Below are 23,914 nucleotides of genomic sequence, written 5' to 3' on the forward strand. Positions count from 1 at the left end.
GTTGTTTACTAACAGGGAGAGATTGGTGAGCTAACTTTTGACTCAGTTCAATAATCGCCTGCAATTACTAACAGTGGGCGATTATCAAACTTAGTCAAAGTCAGCTCAGCAATCTCTCCCTGTTAGTCACAACAATGCATTATCTTAATTTCAAATGAAAGATGCTTATTTCGAAAAATATTTTATTCGGTCGCTTACTTTTGAAAAATTTTTATTATAAAAGGCTTTTTTTTCTTTTTTCTAAAAGTATGTGAGTCAATAAAACAAGAAATAATCTAAAAAATAAGTTTTTTTATTAAAAATTCTAAAAGTAAGTGCTCAATTAATATATTTTTCAAAATAAACGTCTTTATTCGAGCCTGATGAACAACATTGTTCACTGTGATTAATAGCGAGCAATTATTAAGTTGAGTCAAAAAGTCAACTTAATAATCGCCCGCCGTTACTAAAAGGGGTGATTAGTGGGTTGATTTTTTTTGACTTAGTTTAATAATCGCCTAGATACTAACAACGACGATTCTTGGGTTGACTTTTTGACTCAGTTTATTAGTTGTCCGCTGTTGATAACATCAAATAATTTCATTCCTTAGACTCAGACAGAAAAACGCTTATTTTGAAAAATAAAATTATCCCAAACTTAGTTAAATTTATGTTTTGAAAAAAGGCTTATTTTGTTCAAATTTTCGTAAAACAGCACACTTGAACTGCAAGCACAATATCTTCAACTCAATTGAACAAAAACCCCAGGCAAATAAGAGCAAAGCCTAAACCCTAACTCATCTCACAACTCTTCTCGACTGAACTTCGAAGCATTTCAGCTATGGCGTCGGGCGAGAAAATGGTGCTTCAATTCGGAGGTTCGACGTCTTTGAATGTGAGAGTTCATCCTTTAGTGATATTTAACATCTGCGATTGTTATGTTCGACGTCCCGATCAAGCTGAACGTGTTATTGGAACTCTTCTTGGTTCCGTTTTACCTGATGGTACTGTTGATGTTCGCAACTCTTACGCTGTTCCTCACAACGAATTTTCCGATCAGGTTTTCGCTTTTCTTTAATTATAACGTTTATTTGATTACACAAATTTATAGTTAATAAATGTTTCAAAATTTGATTATGTTGGATGCACGTTATGATTGGTGTAACTATTTTGTTGATGTCTATCGGTGCGTTTGATTTTCTAAAATTCAGATGTGTTGGTTTCTACTTTGCTTATTTTGGGTTTTTTGCTTTGTCGAACACTCTTAGTAATTGATTTAGGTTAATTTTTTCATACTCAATGAGCTGTAAATATTATCCATATTGGATTCGTCAAGTATAGTTTTGAGCAGTGTAACATAAGTTTTGAGCTGATTCACTTTTTGAATACCTAATTCACCCGAAATTGCCCAAAAATAGCCCAAACCGACTCTCAGTTTTGAGGGCGTGCAACTTTGTAGTCAGGTTTCTAGGTCAGATTTGCCACCCTTTAGTTGCTAAGCTAGATTGCAAAGAAATTTAAATGATGCACTGTTCAGGCTTTAAAATGGCATGTTTTTATTAGAGTATGGAGTAAAGTTTACAGTATTGGAATTACTCTGATAGTTATCCATATTACTCAAATGCAAGTTAATGAAGATTATTGGGTACTTAAAATATAAAATCTACTTTTTAAGGAAGGGGACAACAAAAAAGCGGATATGAAGAAGTATTTCATATAGATTTGATTTCAAGATGAAGAAAATATAGTTTCTGGTCGATATGGGTTGACTAATTGTTTAATTGGTGGTAAATGGTCGACCGTATGAGTTTAGGAGGATGTGATGCATATTGTGCATGAGCAGTGTCTGATTGTTCTTTTTTGAGATGTCGTTTTGTCTTCTAATCAGTTCACTTATTGGAGATGGCCCTTAAACTGGAAGATTATTTGGTACTCTTATAGCTCTCCATCCCGAGTTGGTTTGAATTAACTCCTTGATGATGATTTGAATTGTTAAGTTGGTGTTTTCCCCTCCTTTCTTAATTGTTAAAAGCGGACGGCGCCCAAAGGTGCTAATGGTTCCTAATGCATAAGCAAAGCCAATGAACTATCCTTTGGGTATGGGGCGTGGAAAAAAATATCGCTATTGCGTAACTGTTGCGATTCGCATTACGGTGTTACAACTCATTTCATGCCCATTGCAAAGTGTACTGTTAACTTGAAAAAACCATTCTATCACACTAATTAAAGTTTTTTAGAACATATATTTTAATTAAAGATTATAATCTACCTTATAGAATCTAATACGCTTTAAAAAAATGGTTAATATGTTTAGAGTAACAATTTATAATGAATGTTGCTCTATTGTATTTTAAATGATATATTACCGTAATTGTCGGTCTTAAGCAGTGGGCGAGAAGGCACTTGCCTAGCGCCCATTATTTATACATAAAAAAGTATTAGTGAGCCTTTTTAGTTTTCTCGTTTATCTCATTGTGCACTTGCTTTTACTCTTCATGGTTTTTAACGTTGTTGCAAGTTTGTTGCTAGTTTTTATTTAAATTCTTGTTCATTGTATCCTTGTTTGTAAAAGGGTACCAATTTGTTGTTTCGCCTAGGGTTTTTAAGGATCACGATCAACCCATTATCACGTAACGAGATTTTGCGTTTCTGTAAGCTCAAGATTCATTATAATGCAACCATTATGTAAAGGAACAACCTCATTTTTAATTCATGTTGTGGAGTGCCTCGAATATGTCATGAATCAAAATTAGCACTTCTAAATTATATTACACTTAATGAAAACAATAGTTATAAATACTTGAAGCTATACACAAGTAATACAATCAAAATATGAAAATGCGAACATTATAAGTTATTGGAGTTAAAAAGGGGAAGAGAAAATAGAACCATAACATAAAGGTACCTAAAGGGTTGTTGTGGCGATTGTTATAGTGGTAAGAGATGACAACTCTCATTGCTATACAAGTTGTGAAGGTTAAGGCTTGCATTTGTTGCAGGGAAGCTTTGTGGAGTCATTGAATGTAAGGTCAGGAGAGATTCGAAAAGGCATTAAAAGTAGAAAAGAACATATTTTGGGACCACTTCGCGTGGGTTTCTTTGTGCTAAAACGTAAAGGCGCTTGCATTCAATTGCCCACGATTTTTCCTTAGGGCACTCTAAATTTTATCTTGGGCCATTATCATTGGCTTTTGAAATAAAATGAGACCTTAATGTTGCCTAAAGATCTCACTAAGCTTTATATTTTGAATTGCAAATCGTTTTACCATGACACATGAAGTTTGTTATTTGAATTTGAGATCACATTTTTAATTCCAATATTGACTTGATGGACTGTATTTTTCATGTGCTATTCATGTGCTGGGGACATGATTTATTGTTAAGTTTACGGGTACATTAAATATATCATGTCTAGGTTTCATATGTTCATAGGTGTCTACTGTTAGTTGTATAATTATACTATTAAATGTCTGGAAACAAAACTTTTGTGTCCATTTTTTCCGGCAATGTCCATGTTAAATACCTTTGCAGCATATTTGGACTCTACATATAATCGGTTAAATTGTTCACTATTTATTTGTTAGATTGGATGTAAGTTTAAAGTTTAATTACCACTTTTTAGCTACTCAATTGGGGAGCATTGGATGATGTCGGTTTATTGTCTAATTTTTCACCTTTTAGTTGTAAGATTATGAGGACTTTTTGATGTAGATTTTCAGTTTAAATCTTCCTCATATTGGTCGCTTCATTGCAGGATAGTTTTGATGGCATTGTTTTTTTTGTGGATGGGTCACTAACAACGAGAATAAAAATTTGTACAATCTTCTTGTAAAGCCAAAGTAGAAGTTTTTATTGTGGATTGGATGTTTCAAATTTGTTGAATGCAGTTGTTATTTTTGTTTTGAATTTCTTAGTCTGTTAAGGTTTGTATTTACTGACTGTTTTAATAAAGTAATTGTTAGCTTCTTAAACTTTCATTATTAAGGTTATGACACGAAGTGGCGAAATGGAAACTTATTGATATTGAAGTACTTGTATTTTCCACATTTTTTAGGTAAATAAAGATTTTCATTCACCCACAAAACCAAGAACAAAAACACCACTAAAAATGAAGGACACTAACTAAGCATCCTACACCTTCTGTGGGAATATTTACAATCTATTGATCCACATACTATGGTGGTTATTTACATGATTCTTTGAAGAATACAAAATTCTAAACTTAGTTTCAAACTTGATTTGCTCAAAAATGTAGCTAGTGGACAAAATTTTTTCTCCCACACTGCAAGGTTATTAACTCTCCACACCCAATAGATACAATCACACAGTGCTACTGCTCGAATTTTCCTCTTTGAGTCTGAAGAACCCATGGTAGCACATTTGTTCAGCATATTACTCAAATTGAAGCCTCTGTATTTACGTTGTCCTATTCTGCAAAAGATTAAATATACCTCAGCCAAGAGGACATTCAAATAGGAGGTGGTTGAGACATTCCATATAGAACAAATTGCATCTGTTGTGACCCTTCACACATTGAGTCTTTCCTTGGTTTTCAATCTTACATAATTGTTTGATACCCCAACTTGCATATGACTAGGAGTATAACTATCCCAGTCATGGTCTTATATGTAACAATCATGAATTCATTTTACCTAAGGACTTCTTCCTCTTTAATTTGCCAAATCAACTTGCCAACACCAGCGATATTCCTACAGTCAAGTCTCCTGATTCCTAGTCCACCCTTTTAAACGAGAGTATACTTTTGCTCAACAAACACTACCAGGTCCTACAGAAGAATCCTGGGCATGCCATAGAAAATTCCTGCAAATAGAATTGACAATGCTAATAGCCCCTTTAGGGAACAGAAGAAGTTGAGCCTAGTAGGTTGTAACACAAAGGAAGACTGAGTTTGTCAGCTGAATCCTAGAAGAATAAGACATTTTTGTTGCCCAGATTTCAACCAAAATCTCCCATTCACTAAAATTCAATTTCTTGGCAGCTATAGTTGGTCAAAGGTACTTAATGGGGAGGGTACCTTTGGGAAAGCGAAATTCATCCCACACTATCAGTCACACCCCTTAGATGACCTGTTATGGTTAACTACCATCCTTGAGGTGTTGAAAAATAAATCCAGGCTCTGTAAATCAATAGATTTCCTTTCTCCTTTGCAGATGAGATGGTTCAAAGCAAAAGGCATACACATAGGGCAAAATCTAAATGAGTCAATTTTACCAACATAGCTCTTCACTCTAGAATAATACATAATACAAATAGATGGGGAGATATAGGGGCTCCTTTTCGAGGACCTTTTCGAGCCTTAACAGGAGCAGTAGGGGTATCATTCACAAGGAGGAGAAGCTAGCAGATTCAACACAAGCCACAATGATTTATACACACATGAGAGGGAAATACAAAAGGAATGCTTCTACCATGTACAAAACGCATCTTGATATTCAGCTACAAGGTCAGGAAGAACTTCCCTAAGCTTGGTGCATATATGTTTAGTAATACTAATACCTTTAAGAAGGGTATTACAGTGAGCAATAGGCCTAAAATGTGCTGGAGAATAGCAAGAAGCTTTAGGCATAAGGGTAATATTTGTAAGGTTAATAATGTTCAACATTTTACCCTTAACAAAAATTCCTGAACAGCTTTAGTAACACTTCCTTCAATGATACCCAGCTCCTCCTAAAGAATGAAGTGCACTAGCAATTTTTCTGGACTTATTATCAGGTATTGAAAGAAGCTTTTCAGTGTTTTTGATTGTGCGTGATTTCTCAAGTTTTGGAGGCAAATGATTGTATGGAGTGAAAAAAGGCTCATTAGCAATGTAGATCCCGCGGAGTAGTTAAATAGCATATAATTGGCTATTGTCTGGGCCTTTTGTATTTTGTAGTCAATATGGGGTCTTTGTATTGCCTAAAGATCTTCATAGGCTGTTTGATATCTATGTGTATATTTTACATTCAGCACATGGAATTTGGTGTTTGAAAGTTGATGTAGCAGGCTAAATTATAACCTAGACATGATGACTTGTTTATTTATGTGCTGGAGTATGGTTTATTACTGGGTATCTGGGAAAATGGAAGTGTCTGTTATCGTCTTTCGAGCATCCAGATTCGAGACCTAAGCAGGTGTCTGTTATCAATCCTTTATATTAGACCGTTGAATGTCTGGAACTAAATTTTAATTGTATCATTGCCAGCGATTACCGTCATTATTACCTGGGGCTGGGATACATTCAGAATTTCAGACTTTAGATTTGAATTTGGCTGAATGTCCTGATACCTACAGTAGTTTTATGTTTTGGTGAACTCATGTACTTGCTTATTTTCTGTTTACAGTTGTGATTATTACTAGATTTGCTACTGTTACAACTATGCAATGTGTAATTCATTCTATGCCAGTGGCCTTTGGGTGTGAGCTTGACATTTTAAACTTCCTCAGGTTGCATTGGACATTGAGTATCACCACAATATGTTGACATCACATCAAAAAGTGAACCCAAAGGAAGTCATCGTTGGATGGTACGTTTTAAACTTTGAGTGAATTCTTTTTATTTTAAATGTGCTTCAGCAACATATTATCTTATTTGGTTCATTCTCGTTTTGATTTTCTGTCACTTCATTGACCTTTAGGTTCAAAAACATTTTTACATTTTGACATGTGGGCTCATAAGTTACTTTTTCATTATTCCATGTCATACGATCTAACATTTTTTTACAGATCTTTTACCCATTTTGTGTGCTGCAGGTATTCAACTGGATTTGGTGTTACCGGATGTTCTGTTCTGATCCATGAATTTTATTCTAGAGAGGTCACGAATCCAATCCACTTAACAGTGGATACTACATTCACAAACGGAGAAGCAACATTAAAAGCATTTGTTTCTGTCAATTTGTCTCTTGGAGAGAAGTCGCTTGCCGCTCAATTTCAGGAGATCCCTGCAGAGCTTCAGATGTCAGAAGCTGAGAGGGTTGGATGTAGGCACATGCTCCAATATATGATTCTCTTGATTTTGATAATTCTAAATAACATTTGTAATTTTGAAACTTATCCTCTTTTCTTCTGGGTGTTTCTAATTTTTTCTCATTTATTGGTGGCAGATGAACTCCTAAAATCAACAGTAGCAGACAAAATTCCAAGTGATTTGGAAGGCATGGAGAGCACATTGGAGAAATTATTGGCCCTAATCGATGATGTGTATAAATATGTCGATGATGTTGTGGTAAGTACTTTTTGTTTTTTGAAAACTTGTGGTAAGTACTTAGATACAACTTGACTTCTTGTGCAAGCCATTTGGAGCGTTTTTAACTTTTTCATGTATGACTAATTAAAGTTGTGGAAAATAATTTTTAGGAAGGACATATAGCCCCTGACAACAAAATTGGGCGCTTCCTTTCAGCTGCAGTATCTTCACTTCCTAAGCTTTCCCCTCCAGCTTTTGATAAGCTTGTGAACGACAGTCTACAGGTAATTGCGCTTTTTCAAGTGTTACTAGTGAAATTTCTCTTGTGGTCAAGTTAATATAGTTGATTTCAAGCAATCTGTGGTTTGTAACTGTTGGATTACACAAAGTTGGAAGTGCTCACGTTTTCTGCTTTAAAATTTTGTATGCTTGTAAATTTCTCGTATTTGACATCATGTTTCTTTTGTATGAACAGGATCAGCTTCTATTAGTATATTTATCTAGCATCACTAGGACACAATTAAGCATAGCAGAGAAGTTGAACACTGCTGCTCAGGTTTTGTAAGTGCAGTTCAAGTTACTTTTCCAGTCTCCATTTTGCACCGTGGCAACAATTAGAGAAGTGTATTGAGCGAATATCTATTGATTTTACTGAAGATAGTCTTTTATATATTTTGTCGGTGGATTATCACTAATTCGGAAATTCACAGGGATAATGTACTTGCGAGTGTATTATACAATGCTTTTGATTGTTTCTAGGCCTTTGATTATCTTAGAAAGAGTTCTGTACATTCCAAAGATGACTTTACCATGAAGTTTTTGGAGCCTGCGAGTGTTTTACTTTACCATGAAGTTTTTGGAGCCTGCGAGTGTTTTACCTGCAACATTTAAGTATTCATTAGTCCTTTTGTCGATGAAATAATTTTAAGGAATAACCAAAAATGTTAAATTTAAAGTAACGCTTTTAGATTGTTATACATTTTATATGAATAAAACTTGAAGAGATTAGAAGCACCATTATGAGATTACAAGTCTTTACAACCTAATACAAATTTCTAGGAATTGAAATTACAACGAATTTAATTAACTTAAAATAAATAAATTACCTTAAACCGAAGATATTTTAAAACAATATTGTCTATGGAAACCTAATACTATCAAGTTTTTCTAAAAACGTTATTCCGTCTACTTGGTGCTTAGGCTTAAAATTTGGACTACACTTTTGAGATACAAGGGTTTGTAATTGATTATAAGCACTATTAATTAATCTTTGTGAAGTATTAGAGATTATATTGAGCAATCTTAGAAATAGAATGAAAAGAAGTGATCAATTTCCTTCACACTTAATAACTTGTAGAGAATTTAATTTGGAGAGGTTGAGAGGAATAATATTGCAATAACTTGTAGGGATGACAATGGGTCGGACTCGGCTCGGATTATCTACCCTTCAACTTTGCTCCGAATAAAAATTGGATTATATTTTTCAGTCCTCCATCACTTGGAGTGGGATTATGCATACTCCAACTTTGCTCCGACTAGGAGTCTCGGACCTCCGACGGAGTTCAATTATAATCAACCTTTATTCTTATCAATATTATACTGATGATTGAGAAGATCATTAAAAACTAATATAGTTGCCTTTCAAATAACCAAGAAAATATGTCCTTCAAATTCTTGAAACGCAATTAGAATCATTAATATCATATAAAATCATAGAATAGCAACTAGAATCGTACTATTCTACCAACTCTACATAGTTCTAAAAATACTCCACAAAATGCTAAATTGGGCCTTAGCCCATCCAAATCAATGAAAATTTGAAAAAAAATAAGATTATTTAACAACTTAATTCTAAAAATAAGCTTAGTGAAAACTTATTTTCCAAAATAAGCGTCCGTACATCCAAGCCTAGCCTCGGGTTAAGTCGCTGTTAGTAACAGCGAAAGAGAAAAAAAAATTAAATAAACTCCTTAAGTCGCTGTTAGTAACAGCGACTTTAGCCTTTTATTTATTTATTTTTTTTATGAACTAAAGTAGCCGTTGTTAATTAGAAAAATAGTCGTTAGGAACTTTAAAATAGCCGTTGTAATGATGTTCTATAAATAACTCCATCATTTCCCATACTTCATTATATCCAATCTACATCATTCTTCTTCTTTTCAATCAATTTTTAAAGGTAACATAAAGTATTATGTTAGTTTTACTCTCAATTTATAAATGTTAATATTATTTTTGAAAGTTCACTTACGTTACTATATTATATGTATTATGTAGATGTCAAAGGAGCATTGTATTGAAGAGCTTTGTGATTGTGGTTATGAAGTTGAGATTAATACAGATTGGAGCGACTTTGATTCATGGCGTGAATTTGTTGCTTGCCCTTTCTACTTGGTTGACGGATTAGGATGCACATACTTTAGATGGATTGCTTCGGAGGGTACAAAATGGCAGAGAGACTTAATAATACGGCTCAAAAAGGAAAAACAAGAGCTTAAAGATGAGGTATTTAATCTAAAGAGACAAATGGATGATATGGCACATAGGATAGAAGAGACTGAAAGGATTATTAGAAAGTTTAAGAAGCCTTCTTAGTTAGCGACGATAGTTTAACTTAACGAATGAAGTATGTAATTTGATATGGATTTGTTGAACATGATTGAAATTCTGTTGAATGTTCGATAGCAACATCCTTATTTGAATATGATTGTATGTTTGTTTTTGTTTAAATTCATACTGCATTCTTGGAGGAATGATTCATCGCCGAAAGTCTAAGTACTTAACATCATTTCATTCATAATAAACGTGTGATAATACGATAAAAATATATACATCTACATATATGTTACAATTTACACACAAAAGACCAAATGTTACAAATATTGAGTATGTACAATTGTTGAATATATACAAACAGTATTCTAATGCTAATCCTCCTCCTGTACCCTGTCTAACAGTGATGGTTTACGACGCCTCCTACGATAGTAAGAGGCCGTCGCATGACGCTCGGGTAGGGGAGGTGATTGATAATGTGATGATGTGGCACCCTGTGAGGACCCGGCACCGTAGTCCGGGCACATTAAGTCAACCTCCTCAAGATGAACGTCGGGGTGATCAGGAGATGACTCGTACTCGTACGTAGTGGTGTGGGGCGCAGTCACTTCCACAATGAAGTGTTGAAACTGCATGCCTAGGAGTATGCCTTGGGCAATCTCCCGTACGGGCTTCTCTTGGGAGGAGCTGATGACTAATGCAATGCCTTGTGCCTGCAGTAAGACTTAAGTATTAATGAAATGTATAACGTGTAAGTTCTATGGATAATAATCAATGTTAAAGAATACTTATAAAGTGTGTCATCGTCGGTGCTGCGGGAGCGTACTGGGCTGTCACCATGATACCTCATGGTGTCACCCATCGACGAGTGATGGAGAGGAACCACGGCATGTAATCCGCCGAAGTAGGTGCGCCTACAGTCTCGATCGGCGCACCTTGGGCTAGCAGCTCTAGCCTGTGCTCCCAACGAGCGACATGGCGCCAATTGACCTCCAGCCAGTTCTTGGGATCCCGACCCTTGCGAGAGTGGTGGAGCTCCGCCTCTGTGTCACATGGCGGCGGGATGCCCTGTACCATCCCAAATTGGCGCAGTACGCGCTCAGGGAGATGCACTTCGACTATGTCGAAGCAGATCAGAGGTACAGATGCTCTCCATGCCCCTGACAATATGCCCGAGTGCTGAGGCAATGCAGCGTATGCCACAGCGGGGTAAGGGTACCATCGAAACTAAATGTGATAATTCGATAATAAATTACGCAATGTGATAGTTACAAAACAAGTTGTAGTGAAGTTGTTACCTGGTCAACTCGTAGTAGATCGAGTTGATCGCGGTAGAACCCCACGCCCGATCCAGTGTGGGTCCTTGTTCGTCTTTCAAAGGACCACCGCGATCCATATGGCACATGCGGGGGAGGAAGCACTGGTGGCGCAAATGCACCACGTCCCGCACTCCTCATCGATTGACCTATGAGAACATGCTCCCACGCCCAAAGCTATAAATTACAATTAAAAGTAAGTAAAAGAAACACAAAAATATATAATAATTGAAACAAAATAGTAACATGTAAACTTAGTATTACCTGCAGAATAATCAGGGGCCCAGCGATCTTCTTTACGTTCTTCCGTGAAGCTTCACAAAGTCTCCTGTACAGATACGCTAGGGCTGCCGAAAAACCCCAACTGTACCCGGAGATGACCTCCCATGGCGCATCAAGCAACGTCAAATACAATAGTTGTACCCGGTTGCCAGTCTTGTCGGAGAACAAGACAGCACCAATCAGACAAAAGAGATACGCCCTAGCGTATCTGTCAACGGTGGCATCATGAACACCTTCAAGGAGGTGCGAGAAGTTCTGTGCAAGCCATGTTACGCGCAAGCTACTCCCTTTGGTTACCTCAGCCGAAGGTCGGACTTCTAATAGTCTATGGACTTTGTCTTGCCAGCTTTTGAATTAGCGTCCATCGATGCACACAGCATGTCCCTCGATGGGAAGCCGTGTAAGCACAGCTACGTCAAGTAATGTGACGGTAGCCTCACCTAGAGGTAGGTGGAAAGTATGAGTCTCCTGGCATAAAGGGATATTGGGTTTCTTGGGTAGGGAAGGGCGTATGAGAAGGAGCAGAAGAAGTTATATTCATGAATGCATTTGTTTCCACAACATTGATATCTTCGTTCCCTAGGGGTACCTCTTCTACATATAACTCTAAAGAAGGAGTAGGGGTAGACCTTGAATACTCCCACATTGCATCTATAGCCTCCTCATCCTCAACCGGAAGAGCTAACAAATCTCCACTCAAATTGTACTTAAAACTTATATTAACAGTACTTCTTGTAGTGTCAATGCCAATCTTAGAGCATATAAAATGTTTAAATTCATTCAAATCCATGAATGAGTTGCAAGCAAACAGTTTACGTCTTCCCCCAACATACTTAACATTGTTACTACTTGATCGAATTGAACCATTCCAAAAGCATACAACAGTCACACGAAATGAAGCCATTTCTACAACAATACATACAAAATCAACATCACCATCACGTTCAACACAATATATGACCACTATAGATGACATACCTTTAATATCAACAACAAATTCATGAACAAACAACCTCATTATGAAGATCACTATAGATGACATACATTTTAAAATTAACAACAAATAAAAAAATTTATAATAAAAATCTACCTCAATAAGCTGTAGATCAACAAGAATTAGTAAATTGCAAGTTTATGAACCTACATTAATGTGAAAGTTGATTAAAATTCAGTAAACCCTAATTTTTCGAAAATTGAAAAAAAACACAAAAAAAAAACCTTAGGTCGATGTAGGAAGATTACAGAACTAATTAGTGGTACAAACTTGGAATTTGATGACTTTAGTTGAAGGATTGAATGTGATTTTAATGGAGGAAAAACGAGGGAGATCTCGTATGTGTAGCAAATGAAAACAGAATGCGCGAACTGAAATGAGGAAGAAGGAACTAGAAAAAATATTAAGCCCAAAGTCGCTGTTAATAACAGCGACTTATGGATTTTATTTTTTATTTATTTTTTTTTCTCTTTCGCTGTTACTAACAGCGAGTTATACTTGTTGATTGCCTTTTTTCTATCATTGAGAGAAAAACTTTTGAAATTTGACTTGATATTTAGGGAAACAATTAACTTATTAAAACATGTAATACTTGTTGATTGACTATAATTATGTATGGTGATCTATTAAAATACTATATTTCCCTATATGAACCAAAAGGATAATATACATATAAATCTTTATTTTAACTTAGATAATAAATCATTATCATACTCTTATCATGAATAAATCTTTATTTGACTATTTTTCAACTAAATCTTCCTTTCTATCTATCATAGTTGAAGACTTTTTAAATTTTATTTGACTCAATTATTAATAATTACTATGAGTATATGTTTTAATATTATTGTATAATAAATTATTTATTCACTTTAATAATGATAATATCATAACAAATACAAAGATTTAATGATTAATTATATACGTACATGAAATAATTTTATAAAATAATATCATTATTTATATCAGTAAATATTTATACCATCCTTATTTTACACGAGAATCTATCTAGTTAGGCATGAATATACTTAAAGAAAGGAAATAATGATTTTATAAATTTGAGACTAAGTAATTAGAGCAAATGTCAACAAAAAATTGCTATAGTTGTGAAGAAAGAGATTATAATATTTGTAACCATTTAAACTTTTAATTGGAGATATTTATAAATCACTATTATCAAATGGTTATGTGCCTTTGATAAAGAAAAATAAAAAGAAAACTTTATTTACTTTCTCAAAGGACAAGAATGACAATTTCATTTGGTGTTTTATTGCACTTAATAAGATTATATATACGAAGAGAAGATAAAACTGCACCTGTCGGATGACCAAAAAGAAAATAATACTTTTGATAATATTTTTAAACTGCAAATAAAGTAAATTTGAATTATATAGTGGTGTTGATATATATAATTATTTTAGATATATGTATTTTACAAATTTTTGTGAGAGACGGTCTTTTTGAGAGACCGTACCATCTCTTAGTGGGCTGGTCTAATAAGGAAAATATAAAGTAAGTTTTTCGGTAGGCATTAAGAATATTGTAAGTAGGTATTTAGAATATTATAAGTATTTAAATACTTACTCTGTGGACATTAATTATATGTAAGTAGGCATTAAAGATGTCGTAAATAGGTATTAACGACATGGTAAGTAGGCTAGTAGGCTAAGTTTCTCGGTAGACATTAAGAATATTATAAGTAGGCATTTTAAGTACTTTAGGCATTAAGTATATTGTAAGTAGGCATTAAAAATACATAAGTGGACATTAAGGTTTAATGGGTTGAGCCTGAGAGACGTCTCTCAGGAGACCGACTGTATGTATTTATAAATAAGTACATCAGGATTATAAGTAAAAAATTATGATTAAAAACTACCCTTGCAAACCCTTGTAGGATCGAATTGTTGGATAAAATTGTATAATGATCTTACCACATAAATTCTTGAGCTAAGTGAGATCATACAATTCCACTAATATTAGTATCTTACCTACAATCCAGATCAATCGACTATTTAGGGATCGTAGAATCATCGGGGTTCAAATAACTATGATTATAGGATTAGAACACGAATTTATGACCGTGCCCCTGAAATATAATCTTCATTGTAATTAATTTTTTTTGTTCATTGTCTTTTAATAATGATTAATTTTACACGCATATTTAAAATATTTTTTGATTACAGATATTATAAAAAAACTGATACGTATCCTTGTGTAAATCAAAAAGCTACTTATTTATTTGTACAAAATTATACAAGTAAATATTCCCAATATACACCAACATTCTTAATAGAAGTATTTATTTGTGAAAAAATTATACTCCTTTCATTTTTATATATTTTTCTCAAATTTTACAAATTTTTGTTTTAAACTTTAACTATGATTTTTTTATCGATTTATATAAAAAAATAAATTGATCGGAATCTTGAAAGATTTATCTTGATATATATTTTCTAAATATTAACTTTTTAAAATTTTTAAAAACTCACAGTTAAAATTGTTTGTCTTTTAAATTTATAAAAAATAAATAGGAATGACAAATGAAAACAGAGAGTACATGTAAGTATACCCAATATACACCAACATTCTTAATATTTTATATTTATTTGTGAAAAAACATGAATTTACCAACATTTGCGTAATGAGCACAATTACACAAGCATTGGCAGAAAAATAATAGTAGTACGGATAAGAGGATGGGCCAAAAACAACCACGTGTCAATCACAATAACCATACTTAATCATCATTTATCATAAATATATCTCACAAATTTTCCAAAAATAATAAAATAAAAATAAGAAAAATAATAAAAAAAAATAAAATAAGATTTATAAGACTCCAGTGGTATACCCGTGGTGGAAACACTCCAACAAATACAAATAACAAATTCTATTTCCAAAAATCAATATCCAAGGAACGAAATTCACCCAAAAAGACACACTCAAAATTGCATATAATTATTGTTTCATAAGTCTTTTCCTGAAATAGACTACTGTTATATCATCCAAGACCATATCTTGCTTAAGCAGTCATCACCCTTCTTAGTTCTTCCAGCATCTTCTCAAGTTCAAACGCGAGCTCGAATCGATAATGGCATCATTACCCTTCGTGTTGAGTGCAGCTGGGACTAGTCGTGTGTTTGCAGCGACAGCAACGAAAGGCGGTGGGTCGACCAAGGAAAATAAGAGCTTTGTTCATTGGCTTCTTGGGAGTCTTTCAAAGGATGATCAGTTTTTTGAGACAGACCCAATTCTTAATAAGGTGGATGACAAATCAGGCACTACCAGTAGAAGCAATGGAAGGAAAGGGACTGTTGCAGTGCAGAACAAGAAGAATAATGGTGGTAATGGGGGTGGATTTGGAGGTCTCTTTGCTAAGAAGCAATAGAGTTTTGATCATGGCTTTAAACTTTGCATTATACATCAATGGAGATGGAGAAATTTGTCTCCTATTACAGTCTCAGTTTCTTACTCTGCTTTGTCATATATTCTCTTAATTATTGGATGATTTGAGTTCTATTATTGTTTGAATTTCATTGTTATCATTCATTCTTCAATAGCTACAATTGGGTATTTTAGAAATTTAACATATGTATTTGCCATTTTTTTTCTTTAATTAAGTATACCCTTAATTTATCAAGACTTTTGATGCTCATCCTTGTAAGTTCAATTGTTTTAGAGATTAATTTGATACAGGTGCAATTTCAGACTATAAACAACAATATTAAATCATCCCAATATTACTAAATGGCTCTAGCCTAGGCGGGTTAAATGTAAGCGACATTATCCTTGTTAGAAATAACAAAGGTTTTGTTTTCTATTGTCATTAGTAGCAAATTTCATTTACAACTTCATAAAAAGCGCACAAGATTTATTGAGTCGTTATAATAGAGTCCATTATAATATGAACAAAGAACTAAAAATCTTTCAGCCCATTTATGCAACTATGGTGAAGTACATATGACAATGGCGCTACAAATAGTTTGGAAGGAGTAAAAGAACTAACATGCCCTTTTAGTTTAGGCAAATTTGTTATCCTAACTTCTGCAACGAAGGATAGTTTTACAATTTTAAGTGCTTGACTTTTGTTGGTTTAGCTATTGTTGCTTCTGTAGCTAACTTTCAGTTCATGCTGAATATTATTTGGTTCTGTAGTAAACTGTCCCAAGACTGCGTATATGCCTAAGACTGCTCCAGACCCCGAAAGCTAGGTACTTATAATGGTTGGTCGAACAAAGAAGCTCTTGATTAGGATTTGGTTTGTGGTTCAATGGGTGCTTTACACTAGCCTGATTTACATCTCAGTTTACGGATAAAAGCCAAAGAATTGATAGTCAGGATTCTATGTGAAGGTGAGAGTTGGGGTAATACAGAATGAGGACTGTCACCGAGTGTACTGGGCTAGTGGCTACTGTTCTTGCTGTTGTGATATGTTTATAGAAAAATCTCAAACTCAGTGCGCATATATTCGGGAGAGGTGATCAGATGCGCAGTCAGTTTCGAGCATAACAGCTAACTTGCTATTGACCCGAACCATCCACAACGACCTAATGTGTATCTGACTGGACAACCTGATTCAGCACTCAATCAAGTAAATACTATTTCACATAGTAAACTCATTGGTGAATGAAAATAAACTGAAAAACGCACCAATTGGACTTGATCGAAGGATATTTTTGATATCTCTAATTTTGTTGGAAGGCAGTCTACAGTTTGGTTTACACAATGAATTATTCTACTGCTTGTATTTTATTATACATTGAAAAATAATAGGGGATGGGGGTTAGGAAGAACAAGAACTACATCTGTGAGGGAAGGACAGAAGCAACTTACTGATAACCAAAGCGAAAAATCAATGATAGCATTTTCTCAGATTTGTATCATTACAATAGCAAGAAACCAGCAATCATCCCGACTTGAAGTTAACTAAACGCTGCTTCTCGGATTACCCTGATTTGAAGCAGGAGACGGAGAACAAGACTTAATATATTCTATGCAATCGTCTATGGCTTCTCTTGAATGAGCATCTACAGAATCTACTGATCTCATTCGCTCTAAAGATGATTTCTTAGATGAATACGTCTTTCTTTTGGTTACGAATCTGTAAACATTTTTTACACCATTACCAAACTGCTTTAAAAATGGCACAAACGAAAAGGCACACTTGACAGTCTTTGAAACTTTGACCCCCTTACTAGCAAATCCTTTACTTGAATTTTGCCTCCTAAAACTCAATTCTTTTTCCCCATGCCTACACGAAATAAACGTTTGTGTATTATTACCCCTTGGCATCTGAACAATTCCTATAGGGAGATCGAAGCGGGAATATGAATTGGGAGAAGTTTCAAAATAAATGGCAAAAGGTGAGGTGAATGAAGTCCTTAGATGAAACTACACAAAGAATTACTTGTAGTCTTAACTCCTTGAAAATTTTCAGTAAATCTTAAGTGGTATTAGCTGGCAGTTAACCCAATAGGAAAATAATCACCAAAAGGCAGAAAGCAAGCAAGCATACATGGAAAACAATTTGAAATTGATGTTATTCCTTAAAAGGATAACTAACTTGCATTAATTATCTTTATCTTCTATTTCTGGTAGATTAAGGAAAGGAAAAGCATGGAACAAGACTAAGGATTTACTACAACTGACAAATTATTACGTATTATATATTGGGACAGGTCCAAGTGACCTATGTCCATTAGAAGTCATAATATATCGCCAATTTGGCATCTATATAAAGGTTGCAAAAGCCAACCCCATTCTCATTTTGCCTACAATATTATGTACCAGCGTCACATAGTTCACTAATAGCCTCGCGAATCGCAAATCGAAAAAAAAAATTAGTCAGTTTTAGGCTATATTTGAACCATTTTGAGGAATCGCGAACTCAAAAGGCGAACTAACTAGCGAATTATGTTTCACTATTCTGTACCGGTGAAATTGCTATAATTTTTTAAAAGCTCAAATATAGGACAAGAAAATTCAGCAATTTCATTTGGACGGAAAAGTATCATGCAAAACTTGCTTTTAACAAACAATTGTAGATGTATGATCCTTCCTCCCAAGGACTTTTTCTCAGTATTAGACAGATAGAAGATATATGGAAAGATATGCTCATAGCGCAAAAACAAGGCCACATCAGTCGGCCACATCCTGTCGTGCGTTTGAAAGGTTTTTAAATTTGCAAAAACGATACTACTTAGGGTGTGTATTTTTAGGCCGATTCACGGGATCTCATGATTTTGGCTGATATTTTGCGACATGACAACTACATCCCCGTGTTGTTACCACAATCATGACCGTTACAACATTTTTGCACTATTATCCATTTGACATGCTAATCAAAGAAAAAAAAACTCAAACAAAGTCCTACAAAAGAGAAAGGTAAGATTACTTCAATTTTCTCTTTCCATTATTTTATTCAAGAAAAACAACAGAAACAACCATGAGGCATATCTCTGATACGAATCGGCAGGCCTATAGTATTAATGAACTAAGACCAGAAACCTTTAAAAATATGGATGAATTTACACTAGTACATTCGACCTTATAACAAATAGACTCATGTGATTCTAAACAGCTTGTATTTGTGTTCTCATTGCAGGATGTAAAAGATCAACAATTAACAGTGAAGAAAGGGAGAACAAAGCACTGACCAGCATGGCAACAATGGAGCTTGTACCCAGAAATATGACAATCATCATTCCTTATAGCTTCTCCTACAACCAACTCCGAAAAATCAGCCCTGAAACAACTCTTTCACCAACAGGATCACCACAGTACATAAACATCAACCGTCCTGTACTCCTTTTTCGATGTCCAGGACAAACAGAACTCACAAACCACCAAGCACCCATTCAATTATACCAAAGATTTTGAAGTTCGATGCCTAAGTTTTCCAATAGTTCTACTTCAACATCATCTACTAACTGATTAAATCAACTGATAGTCAGTTTTATTGTCTATCATTCATAACTAGCAAAATCTCACCACCAACATTTATGACATCATCCAAAAACATTCTAACATCATCTACATTCTTGAATACACCAGGAGCTTTCAAATCACTATCCAAATTATACCAAACCCCATTAATCTTTCTCAAAGTAAACCAATGCCTATTCTTCCAAAGCCCACCATACATTCTAACTGGAACATTCAACACAATCCCCATCAACCCATTTTCTGATCCATCAAGAACAATCGAAGAGGCCCCATTTCGACGATCATGCCAAACTACATTCTTACCCCTTTTTTCAAGGGCAGTTATCAATACATTGACATCATAATTCCCAGTAATCAAATTATGGTGAGGCTTGCACACAAAAGAAATAGGGTTCCATTTTACATGGATTGGATCATCTAGAATGAGTTCTTCGGCAATTCTATCCAAATCAGCTCTGCTAAATGCATCTTTCTCCTAAAATTCATTAAAACCCCCTAATTAATTCGTTAATATTGAACTATAAATATCCAATCCTAGATGAACTTCTAACATTCATTGAACCCTTGAATTTTCAATAGATATTGAACAATAAAGATCCGACCTTTATTATTTCATGCACAATTGATAAAAATCAATCATTCAAGATATTAGAAATCAAATTAAAGAAAGTGGGGAAGTTGGGAATTACCTGAAAGAGATTGTTTAAGGCATGGAGTAGGCAAAACTGCAACCTTTGACGTTCATGGTAAACTTCTGATATGATTTGCTCCGCCATTTTGTCTCTTACAAGTTTCCGATTTTGAAACCGAGAACTTATGTCTTGAATCTTTCTAATCCAGAAAATATTAGACGCATAAGATGAGAAGAATTTGAAGCCTAAAGATGAGTAGAACAGGGGATTCCTTTCTTAGAGTAGAATGGTTTGCTAATTGCTACGTTTTGTATCGATCAATAATCAATAAAATATCAATAATTAATAATTATTGATAACTAATAAAATATACTACTGATGATAGGACTTATGGCACGTGTCACATTCCCATTAAAAAATTTTCTACCTATTTTCTATTATTGAATGGAAATATTTGATTTTTGACTTCACATTTAAGGAAGTAATTAACACTATATTTCTTTATATAACCCTATAATTCTTTTATCCCAAATCATAAAGAAAATTAATACTTAAAAACAAAAAAATAAAATAACAAATTTCTATTTTCATATACACAATCTCAAGTCTTAGCTCAAAAATTATATTATAGTAGTATGTTATATTCAGTTTATATATTTTATGATTCATTTAAATTTTTTAATAATTAATCATACATGATAATAATTTACAAATTAAATTAAAATATAATATATTGATGGAAAATCTATAATCTTTCAATGATGAAATCATAAAAAATGATTTTTTGATAATAAATAGAGTATTCTATTGGATGTTAAAATTGCAATAATTAAAATTTAATAAAAACTATTGACAGACATTTCTCGATTTACTTGAATTTTATGTTTTCATCAATATAGTTTACCGATAATCAATTTGATAAATTTTTATTGATTGATGGTATTTTTTTGTCTATTTTTTCACATACTAGTTGTGAGGCCTCGTGCGTCCTTCAAATTATACTATCGAATTTCACAATGATATTTTATACATTTCTATTAATAATAAACGAAAGAAAATATTAGAATCTGAATATGTTGGTACATAAGGAGTATTGTGACATGTTATTGTAAAATAGAAAATGAGCTACAACAATGCAATTCACTTTTCAAATAAGGTAACACATGATGCTAAGTACAAATCACATTATCGCAAGCAGATTTTGTCCAACAATTATATATCTTTCATTTTATGCAGATATGTTCTTGGCTTGGGTACAATATAATGTTCCATATATCGTCCCTTTAAAAAAGAACTTCCATACCAGAGCTTCTTGGGAGGTAGGAAGAGATTCAAAATATGATCTTCTATCCTTGCAATTTCAGTTGTGAATTGCACAATAGCGTAACATCTTGTTCCTCCAAAAATGCTTTGATTGCTTCAGCAAACATAGTAGACGCAAAACCATGCAGCAGAATTGTGCAAGACATATAGAATGATCAAAACAAAACCTGAACAAGTTCAGATTGGGTGAGCTGTTTATCCATCATGCTTGCATGAAGGGCTTCTTCAATTCAGTTGGAACTCGATCATCTGGAACAAAATTCAATTGAGTAGAAAGGTCATGTTGTGAATGGGCTAATGCAATGGTGAAGAAACAAGAAACAAGAAACAAACTAATGCAAAGTAAACCACAAAAATAGAGCACAACAATGAAAGAAGCAAAACACACAATATATATAAGGTATCTAATGATACCTCCCTTCAAACAAAGTATCTTATCATTAATATAAACTCATTTACACTAATGACTCACCTTATGAAGCTTTAAGAACAATCTCCCAAAGCAAAAATTGAACCTTTACTTCAATCTCTCACAAATATGCAAATACAAAGAGGAAGAACTCTTATGGTGTGAACCTTAGTTTTACTTTCTTGTATATGCCTCCTCAATACCCTAATGATGTTCTAAAACTCTTTATATAGCCCTAAACATATTAGAATAACCTAGGATAAAAGACTTAAAAGCCCACAAAATCCCGCAACGACAAAACAGAAACTGACGCTGAAGCTTGCTCAGGTCGAGCAACTGTCCAGTACCTATTGGAATGCTGCTGCTGATCTGCTCGACCGAGCCCCACTTGCTCGATTGGTCGAGCGGTTCGTCTGTGCCTCTGATCTTCGTGTCTTGGCTTCATTAAGACATCCAAGTCATCCACCTTGATCACTTCATCAAGTGATCCAAAATATATACTTTCATACTCCTTTGCACACGCAACATCGCTCTTAAACGTGCAAGCTAAGGAGTACGCTACGAGGTGATCGAACTCACTTCTATCAAGGTGAGATTTGGTGCTTCATTCAACAGGTCAGATAAACATTTGAGTAAAATACGATAAAAGTGAGCTACAACTCATAGGGACAGAGACGAAACTTACAAGAGGGCGAAACGGGGCTTTGTCCCCCCGAGATTTTGGCGATAATTCTTTTTGTAGTATACAATATATTCCAACTATGTCTAAAAGAAATAGAATAAAGAAAAAAGTTTATAAAAATCAAATTGTATATAATATCTTTACAAATTTATCTTTCGACCTTTAAAAAAAGCTTGAAAAGTACAAGAAATTTGGAGAATCACAAGAAATTAAGTATAATACTTTTGAGTAGATTTAATAGTAATGTAAATTTGCATCATTTTTTTTTGTTAGCTCTTTTTTTAGCTAAAAAGGAATGAGGAGAGTAATTCTAGTATGTGTTATGAGGGTAAATGTTTAAGGAGGAAATAAAAGTGAAACTACATAAATAAAGGTAAGTAATGTGAAATTAAAAGGGGAGATAAATAATTAAAAAAATAATGGTATGAGAAAGATGAATGAAAAAGAAGATAATCAACCTTATTTTGAGGAGAAAGAGTAAAAATATTTCCTCCATCTCACTAAGGTAAATTATTAACTCAAAATCAAAAAAATTAATTTTTATATTTTTTCTTCTCCATCACTTCAGAATTATAATAATAACAATAATACAATATTCTTTTAATTTTCTACTTCAATAACCATGTTTTCTTACTTGACTCTAATTTCTCTCATAATCATCATCATTATCATCATCATTGTATTATTTCTCTCATAAATATTTACACATAACACAAGTATGACCTTAAAATATTATATTTATTAATTTTATATATATAGAACATAATCTTAAACTTGATAGAAAAACCAAGTAAAAAAGCTTACATAATGTATTATAGTAATCTCGTCCCCCTAAAAATTTGTTCAAGTTTCGCCATTGCATAGGGAATATACACACATTTTGATATATAGGGTCATTTTTGGTAAAATAATAAAATTCTAGTTGCAAAAAATGACCCCATATATCAAAATTGATCTATACACACATTTCAAGTCAAAAAAACTTTAAGACATGAAAAACCGGAGTAGATGCTTATGATCTTATAGCAACAGTTCTAGAAATAGTGTTCTATTCTGCTTGATTGTATGAACATTCTTGCACCTTTGCTTCTAAATCTCGTAGATAACTTCATTATAAGCAATGACATAAGGCTTAAGAGCTCGAATTATTCTTCTTACACATCGTTGAGACTCTTGACACTCCCAAAGATGAGTTAGCAGCTGGTTGTTTTCTTGACTAAATCTTAGGAGCACTACTGACCTAACTTGTTTTATATAATTACAGTGAATGAATAGGTGAGGATCAACTCTAGCATTCTAACATTGAATGTTCTCTTTAGTAGCAAGGATGTTGTCAATAAAGGTGTTCTAAACACAACCGATCACCTGATATTCACCCGATTTTGTAACTGAACCCGATTTCACCCGACTTTAAAATGGATTAAAATTATATAAAAACTATTAAGGACACAAGACCCGATTTTAAACCGATACGACAAACCTGACCCGAAATTGACCTAATGGCCCAAACGAACACTAACACTGACTTTTGGTTCATAAAGCAGGTCATAATTTTTGGGATTAAGTCTTGGCATTATTGTTATTTCCTTTTAACCTAAGTTGCTATGTAACAT

At 33.8% G+C, this 23,914-nt stretch overlaps 4 protein-coding genes across 6 annotated transcripts; 2 read left to right on the forward strand and 2 right to left on the reverse strand.

The window, feature by feature from the left end:
- The first annotated feature begins 694 nt into the window (after positions 1 to 694).
- LOC130813911 (eukaryotic translation initiation factor 3 subunit F-like) lies at positions 695 to 8,013 on the forward strand. Its single transcript, XM_057679818.1, has 6 exons — positions 695 to 1,039; positions 6,427 to 6,506; positions 6,733 to 6,962; positions 7,086 to 7,207; positions 7,339 to 7,452; positions 7,644 to 8,013. Exons 1-6 carry the CDS (start codon positions 821 to 823, stop codon positions 7,731 to 7,733), a joined length of 855 nt encoding a protein of 284 aa, XP_057535801.1. The 5' UTR covers positions 695 to 820; the 3' UTR covers positions 7,734 to 8,013.
- A 2,399-nt stretch (positions 8,014 to 10,412) lies between these two features.
- On the reverse strand, positions 10,413 to 11,791 carry LOC130813462 (serine/threonine-protein phosphatase 7 long form homolog). Its single transcript, XM_057679296.1, has 5 exons — positions 11,757 to 11,791; positions 11,299 to 11,662; positions 11,017 to 11,211; positions 10,674 to 10,786; positions 10,413 to 10,431 (listed from the first exon to the last, which is right to left on the reverse strand). Exons 1-5 carry the CDS (start codon positions 11,789 to 11,791, stop codon positions 10,413 to 10,415), a joined length of 726 nt encoding a protein of 241 aa, XP_057535279.1.
- Positions 11,792 to 15,401: 3,610 nt separating this feature from the next.
- On the forward strand, positions 15,402 to 15,950 carry LOC130813242 (uncharacterized). Its single transcript, XM_057679029.1, has one exon. It carries the CDS (start codon positions 15,402 to 15,404, stop codon positions 15,696 to 15,698), a length of 297 nt encoding a protein of 98 aa, XP_057535012.1. The 3' UTR covers positions 15,699 to 15,950.
- Positions 15,951 to 16,073: 123 nt separating this feature from the next.
- Positions 16,074 to 20,204, reverse strand: LOC130813241 (josephin-like protein). Of its 3 annotated transcripts, none has more exons than XR_009042188.1 (3): positions 19,945 to 20,204; positions 18,967 to 19,730; positions 16,074 to 17,411 (listed from the first exon to the last, which is right to left on the reverse strand). XR_009042188.1 is itself a non-coding variant. In XM_057679028.1 (2 exons), exons 1-2 carry the CDS (start codon positions 20,029 to 20,031, stop codon positions 19,266 to 19,268), a joined length of 552 nt encoding a protein of 183 aa, XP_057535011.1. In that variant the 5' UTR covers positions 20,032 to 20,204; the 3' UTR covers positions 16,074 to 19,265. The 3 variants fall into 3 exon arrangements, 1 of the variants encoding a protein (XP_057535011.1); XR_009042189.1 differs by having other exon boundaries at positions 17,371 to 17,561; XM_057679028.1 differs by having other exon boundaries at positions 16,074 to 19,730.
- Between the last annotated feature and the right edge of the window lie 3,710 nt (positions 20,205 to 23,914).

This window comes from Amaranthus tricolor, chromosome 5 (genome assembly GCF_026212465.1).
Source record: "Amaranthus tricolor cultivar Red isolate AtriRed21 chromosome 5, ASM2621246v1, whole genome shotgun sequence".
NCBI classification, from domain to species: domain Eukaryota; kingdom Viridiplantae; phylum Streptophyta; class Magnoliopsida; order Caryophyllales; family Amaranthaceae; genus Amaranthus; species Amaranthus tricolor.

What these genes read in the sequence shown, in the direction of transcription:
- LOC130813911 (XM_057679818.1), top strand. Translation starts at nt 821, where the DNA reads ATGGCGTCGGGCGAGAAAATGGTGCTTCAATTCGGAGGTTCGACGTCT. An exon ending in AAGGAAGTCATCGTTGGATG is followed by an intron (nt 6,507 to 6,732) that starts GTACGTTTTAAA and finishes TGTGTGCTGCAG; the next exon opens with GTATTCAACTGGATTTGGTG. An exon ending in AGAAGCTGAGAGGGTTGGAT is followed by an intron (nt 6,963 to 7,085) that starts GTAGGCACATGC and finishes TATTGGTGGCAG; the next exon opens with ATGAACTCCTAAAATCAACA.
- LOC130813462 (XM_057679296.1), bottom strand. Translation starts at nt 11,791, where the DNA reads ATGCCAGGAGACTCATACTTTCCACCTACCTCTAG. An exon ending in GGCCCCTGATTATTCTGCAG is followed by an intron (nt 11,212 to 11,298) that starts GTAATACTAAGT and finishes TGTAATTTATAG; the next exon opens with CTTTGGGCGTGGGAGCATGT. An exon ending in ATCTACTACGAGTTGACCAG is followed by an intron (nt 10,787 to 11,016) that starts GTAACAACTTCA and finishes GGGATGGTACAG; the next exon opens with GGCATCCCGCCGCCATGTGA.
- LOC130813242 (XM_057679029.1), top strand. Translation starts at nt 15,402, where the DNA reads ATGGCATCATTACCCTTCGTGTTGAGTGCAGCTGGGACTAGTCGTGTG.
- LOC130813241 (XM_057679028.1), bottom strand. Translation starts at nt 20,031, where the DNA reads ATGGCGGAGCAAATCATATCAGAAGTTTACCATGAACGTCAAAGGTTG. An exon ending in CCTTAAACAATCTCTTTCAG is followed by an intron (nt 19,731 to 19,944) that starts GTAATTCCCAAC and finishes AATGAATTTTAG; the next exon opens with GAGAAAGATGCATTTAGCAG.